The following is a 6,300-nucleotide window of genomic DNA, read 5'->3' as shown; positions in this document are numbered from 1 at the left end:
TATCTCGTAAATTATTATAATAATTTACGTCATTATAATTCCAATAATTAATTTAAAAAACAGAAAAATGTCAAGCAGACATTAAGAATTTGGAATGATATAAAGAAATGGAATATGCTGCAAATAAATGTTAGATTATGACCAATTTGTCAGCATTGCTGTTGGACTTGATGTTGATTTCTTTGTGGAAATGCTTTGTTCTTTATAATTTTGATAAAACAAAAACAAAATTCATCAACTTTATCTCCTAATTGACAAGCTTTTGCTTGTTACAAGGTATTAATCAAACGCTTTGTCAAATCCCAACCATTGATTTGGATATGATCAAATCCCTTTTAAGCAAATCTAGTTCTTGGAACTGATGCTTTGCTTAGTTTTCTCCAATAAGATTCATTCAAGGACAGGACGGGGGACAGACTTAAGTTTTGGGCTGACAAAACTAAGGCTTGTCTGAACCTTGTTGTCCACAAATGGATGATGGGGTGGGGGGGGGATGGAAGGGAAGTCAGGTTTCACATGTGGCCCATGTAGGAGAAACTGAAATTTTCTCCACATGCAGCTAGCTAGGCTGGCCAGTTCTCCTTTGTTTGCTCTGAGAATGTGACAATCCCAACTTCACAAGGCCTTTTTCTGACAGCTTTCGGAGATGTTTCCGATGGATATCGGACCACGTGCACCTCGGAACAGTCACCGCGAGGCACCTGGGATGGCATTCATCATAGAAAACAAAAGCCAACAGTACATGAAAAGGATAGGCAGTGATGCATTTCTGGTATTTGTAGGCAACAACTCATGTTTCGGCTATGGTTGAACCATACTATCACAAAGCTCTACCGTGGAGGAGAAACAGAACTCTGGTTTTTAGATTTAGCGATTGAAGTTGCGAAGAGCATAAACGGTTACTGGAGCAAGTATTAGTTCTGATGCAGATGAATGAAACGGAAAAATGAGTTGATTATGATGCATAACAAGAGAGAGAGAGTCACTGACATAAAAGAATTCCAATCAATGCACTAAATGATTTATTGTATCGTTCTTGTCACTCAAATCAAAGGGCTTGTGGTTTCACAATCCTAACAAAGTAGAGGGGGGAAAACTGGGGGGGATGAGGTTTTTACAGAAAAAAATGTGAATAAATATGAAGTATGATCAGTGGTATAGCTATACATAAACCAAAATTGAAATTGGAGATTTTACTCGGACTTGCACCCGTACAATCCATTCTGCTCGATGAATGTTAATACTCACAGGAAAAGTCATTCCTCCAGCAATTCAGGAGTTCTGCTTTAGTACGAGTACAAAAGCCATGGGTGTTGCAATGCCTCCCTCGCAGTTGGGCGCCTTTGAGGGTTCATCTGAAGCAAATGTCTAACAAAATCGAGAAACCCAACATCAGAAACTTGCAGATGATGCTCCAGTAGAGACTCCTCAGAAATAATGTATTCTAATTGGTTTGTCTCCTGGATAGAGAAAAAACAGTATGAGTTCATCATGGAGTTGGATGAACTAACCAGTAAATTTTCATAATTCACTATAAAATTGAATGCTGTCAAACATGGAATTGAAATTTCACAAAGTAAACAAATGAAATAGTTAACCATAAACAAACCTCGTTTATATGGTACAGATCATATTCTTTTGTGAAATACTTGTATGTCTCTTGTCCATTCTCCAACATCTCCAGATCAAAAGGACCTAGCATTCCGACCATCCGGGCAAGGATCATTACAACCGCATCATTTGGAAACAGCACCTGTAAAAACATAGATACTTAAAATGAGTCATAGATTAAATTGCTCCCAAGGACAATTTACTTAAAGTTGGTTACAAACATCAGAATCAAACATTACGAAATGAACAAGATGTTTGTAAGAAACTTTAAGTAACACATCAGATGGAATGAGTATTAATATATGAACTTTAATTCAAGACATTGACAAGCTATGACAAACTAAGACATACTTCCCCAGAGGATAGCTCAGCAAGGATACATCCGAGAGACCACAGGTCAATCTTCTTGTCATATGGGAGGCCAAGGATGACTTCAGGGGCTCTATAGGAACGAGATTGAACATATAGGCACAGATTGTCAGTCTGAAAGCAACTGCTTCCAAGATCAATAATTTTTATCTCACATCTTCTATAACTTTTGATAAGAATATTCTCAGGCTTTAGATCACAGTGAATAATTCCCAAGCCATGTAAGTAATCAAGTGCCTCCAAACACTGACGAGTTATGACCTGTGTGAGAGGATATCGACAGCCAATTATTATGTGTCATGCTGGATGTGTTATCTGAATTAAACCTAGAAGATTATCACTTATAAACAATCCCAGGTAAGAGTTGTAGTTTAGAAACAATGAACTAAAAGATGAGTGCAGCCAAGCTAATAGCTGTTTAAACAAACCTGCAACCTGCTGAGGTTAAAATAAGCTACTCCGCCAGATTCTTGATTGAATTTCTGAAATTCATACAAGTTTGCTCGAAGGAGTTCACAGACGATGAACAGATGCTCCTGGATAGATTTTGCATAAAGAAATCACTGTATTTGATACAAACAAAATAGGGCTTGACAAAATAAACACTAATGAAGTGGTTTTTCTAGATAATCAGAATCGAGAGTAACAAGAAAGTATGATTTCCTTTAGTGGCAATAGCCATTTTACTAATCCATTAATTGTTTCAAGCACAATCTGCATTTTTTACAAGGGAGTGGAAAGAATTACTAATTTACTCTTTAAACATACCTGGTGATAAAAGTAGTCATAGAGACGCAAAATGTGGTGCTCATCTCCAGGGTCATGCTTGTTAACAAGCTTTAGAAGTTTAATTTCATCCAAACTCTGGTCGAAAAAATCTTTATCATTTTTAATGATCTTCAGGCAAACATCTATTCCCATGAGAAGATCATGTGCTTGAACAACCTTACTAAAAGCAGCTGAACCTAGGTATTCTGTTACATAATATCTGCCAGCAATTACAGTATTTAGCACAATAGGCAGGTCCTTGTTTTCTTCAAATCCAGTCCTGTAGATGGCATAACACGAGTTATACTGATTTCTGCATATTAACCTGCTGTGCAACATCATCAAATATTCATAAAGAAAAAACTTTTAGCATGACGAGTTTAGTGGCAGCATGAGCTAGATAATATGACAAAAGGTTCCAGCGGGTAAGTCTGCCCCTGCATCTTATCAATTTTAAACAAGATTACTCACCAATTTGCTTAAGTCTTATATATAAATTCTGTATTAATTCACATAACAGTGACGATATGAGAAATTGAATAGCAGCTAACCTGTTTTTCCTGTGAACGATTCGCAAATTGAATACTTCATATTCTTCCTCATTAGAGTACATCAGAAGTTCATCCCCAGTGTTATCCTCTCCATCTGCGGCAGCCTTAGGTTCACTAAGTTCTCCATTGTCTTCATCATCTTCAACTCCATAACTATCAATTGTATTGGGAAATAAATCTTTCTCAGCAATCTTGTGCACTAGGTCGGAAGCATCTTCAAACCCATCAATCCAGTCGTTTGAACCCCTTTTGGCAGAGTAAACATTCTTGTCAGATTTATGTTTAGAAGCTCTATTATAATCTGTGTCAATGTCTCCAGCAGCCTTTAACTGAAGATCACCCAAATCAGTTTCTTTGGAGCTCAAGTAGCTGAAGTTCACAGGATTTTCATCATAAAGACCTGGTGCCCCACAACATTTGCAAAGAGGAAGTGAACAACCATAAGCACAGTTCTTCAACTCCGGTTCAATGTCCCCTTCAAGCCTATTACATTTATCAAAATGATAATAATCCATTGCTTGAACCTCATTTTCCCCATTTATGCAGGCCATATTATAAAGGCATGGCTTGTCCAAGTAATCAATGCTTGCCTCTGTTTGAAATCCTTCAGATTTGTCAAGTACACTCAGTGTATTATGTTGTTGCTTCTCTGTCTCTGAAGTTGTGACAAACTTATCCTCACTTGGACAGCCATAGAAGTCTGACCCAGCAAAGCATGGAGTCATGAGGTAGCCTTCATCTTTGTCATCATACCAATACAAGTCATTTTGCATGTCAAAATCAGGATAATCACGTGCTGTTCCAAATTGAGATAATCTATCTGATGAAGTATCGGAATCAGCCTGAGATGCAGAATGAAGTCCATATGGATTCACAAAGTCTGCAAAATGAAAAACAGTTGGACCTCTCTCATGCACTATTAACTAACACATCTCCCCAGCAGCCACCTAGATATTGAAAACAGGGCAAAAAAAAAAAAAACAATAATAATTTCAATGTTACAAATTATCTTAGAGAAAATTGGACCATGTAAGGTTTTTCTTTTCTCGGTATTCTTTAACAGCACAAAAGGATCTATCAGTACTTGGTAGTGACTTAGAAATGTCAGTGTCAAAAGACAGAAGTAGCAAACAAAAATGATGAAATTTCTTGGAGAACCTCCACAGCATAACTAAATGGTAATGTATCGTGAATGTCTCAAACAAACAAAAAAAGGTGATCCTTACATAGCTGTGACTAAAAAAGCACTAATAGAATAAAGATAGTGGTGAAAAGAGATTCCATGCATTGGGAGAAGTTCAAGTGCACACTATATTAAAGCAACGGCTAAATCCTAGATCAGAGTAGGGAGATTTATAATGCATAAGCAGCATAAATTGAAGTCTACTCCTGGAAAAGAGAAAAAGTTCTTTCTCTGATGACTAAAGATGAATTCATTGGCCAAAAGAAAAGAAAGCACTAAAGATGCATAACTCATCTGGTTTCAAGACGTTCACACGAATACACATTTGGTCTATGAGAATTCACGGGAAATTAAATTAAGTTTCATGATCTTATGGCATTATTAAGATAAATGTATCAGTTCTAAGGTTCATTAGAGTTAAAACCGTAACTTCACTTACTAAAAACATGATGAACAAGTAAACAATCCATTCAAATTTAAACGCACTCCAGAGAAAGTGAAAAGAGAATAAAAGGGAAAAAGAGAAAGGCCTTCACTCAATCTTTATTTATAGCAATTGGCCTGTTGCTTACATCACCTAAAACTAAAAGTGACTAGAGAACAGCAATAAAAGTTCATGATCAAGCAAGAATCTTTTGAACAAACTCAATTCGATCAAACACCCATTCAGTTAAACCAACCAAATTTAAACTCCAAACAATAACTAAAATAGCAAAAGAAATAAAAAGATGTGTTCTTTAGAAAAAAACGAATACCAGATGTTAAAACCAACAAAATTCCAACTCAAAACCATCACTAAAAATGTAAAAGAATTGGGAAAGAAGTGATTTTTTTATACAAAAAGGCACAACTTTAGCTAAGTATGATTAAAAACAACTTAATTCCAATTAAAACCAATCATTAGAAGATCAAATAATAGTTCCAAAGTTTTTTTTTTTCTTTTCCTTTATACCTGAAGAGCAAACATCACTTGTAGAAGACCTCAAGCTGACAAATTCATCACCATCTGAATCCGACCCATCACTGGACTTGACTTTCTCATCCACCTCCGATCTCCGGATGGTCGCCGGAATCCTTACCGGTGGCGGCATGGGGAACAAGAATTTCTCGAAATCAAAAGCACCCACTTCTTCTTCTTCATTTTTCTCCATCATATCTTCCTCAAGAGCTTTCTCAGCTTCTCTCAATCCATTCTTCCTCAGAAACTGTATCACAGCTTCCACCTCAGAGCTCACCTCCATGAAAAAGAACAACAACAATCCTCTCTCCCTCAAGTGTTTTTGGAACTTTGGGTTTTGTAAGCGGGTAAATTAAGTAAGTTTGGAGGGTCAAAAGTGGAACACAACATAAACAAAATACCATGTTTCAACTTCTGCATGTTCTGTTCTCTCTCTCTCTCTCTCTCTCTCTCTCTCTCTCTGTTGTGAAACTTAAGCCAAGGAAGAGATGTCCCTTCCTACCAACTTTGAAAAGTGAGAGACCAAGAGCCCGAGAGCCCGATGAGGGGGTTTATGTGGGGTTTTTGGTTCTGTTTGTGGGTCCCATTTCACGTAGGACACGTGGAGGTATCCAAATCTTACACGTGGAGGATGAGATTTTCCCTTTTAATTTTTTTTTTTTATGTTTTGTGTTTTTTCTTGGTAGCATGTCCAGTGGTCCTTTTAAGGGACCATTTTCATTGCCTACTTTTTTTTTTTTACTTTTTTCTTTTAACTTTTTACCTTCAAGAGTTTGTCTTCTTTTCTTTTTTTTTTTTTTTGTTTTGATTGATTTTTACAGAATAAGAACGAATAAATTAAAAAATTTTCATATTTCAAT

At 36.6% G+C, this 6,300-nt stretch overlaps 1 protein-coding gene across 4 annotated transcripts; it reads right to left on the bottom strand.

The window, feature by feature from the left end:
- Positions 1-999: 999 nt before the first annotated feature.
- On the bottom strand, positions 1,000-5,945 carry LOC18585847 (Protein kinase superfamily protein). Of its 4 annotated transcripts, none has more exons than XM_018129595.2 (7): positions 5,435-5,945; positions 3,300-4,179; positions 2,749-3,076; positions 2,409-2,516; positions 1,963-2,241; positions 1,610-1,753; positions 1,000-1,460 (listed from the first exon to the last, which is right to left on the bottom strand). In XM_018129595.2, exons 1-7 carry the CDS (start codon positions 5,721-5,723, stop codon positions 1,287-1,289), a joined length of 2,202 nt encoding a protein of 733 aa, XP_017985084.2. In that variant the 5' UTR covers positions 5,724-5,945; the 3' UTR covers positions 1,000-1,286. The 4 variants fall into 4 exon arrangements, with proteins under 4 accessions (XP_017985084.2, XP_017985086.2, XP_007008956.3 ...); XM_018129597.2 differs by having other exon boundaries at positions 1,000-1,368; XM_007008894.3 differs by having other exon boundaries at positions 2,749-3,073.
- Between the last annotated feature and the right edge of the window lie 355 nt (positions 5,946-6,300).

This window comes from Theobroma cacao, chromosome 10, assembly GCF_053813885.1.
Source record: "Theobroma cacao isolate CCN51 chromosome 10, ASM5381388v1, whole genome shotgun sequence".
Classification (NCBI taxonomy): domain Eukaryota; kingdom Viridiplantae; phylum Streptophyta; class Magnoliopsida; order Malvales; family Malvaceae; genus Theobroma; species Theobroma cacao.
The sequence above is the reverse complement of the archived record's forward strand: the minus strand, read 5'-3'. Positions and strand labels throughout refer to the sequence as shown.

Bases quoted from the DNA above. Each gene is read 5' to 3' on its own strand.
- LOC18585847 (XM_018129595.2), bottom strand. From the start codon at position 5,723: ATGGAGGTGAGCTCTGAGGTGGAAGCTGTGATACAGTTTCTGAGGAAG. The intron at 2,242-2,408 runs GTTTGTTTAAAC...CCTCTCACACAG, and splicing joins TTAACCTCAGCAGGTTGCAG to GTCATAACTCGTCAGTGTTT. The intron at 1,461-1,609 runs GTTTGTTTATGG...TTCTCTATCCAG, and splicing joins ATCTGTACCATATAAACGAG to GAGACAAACCAATTAGAATA.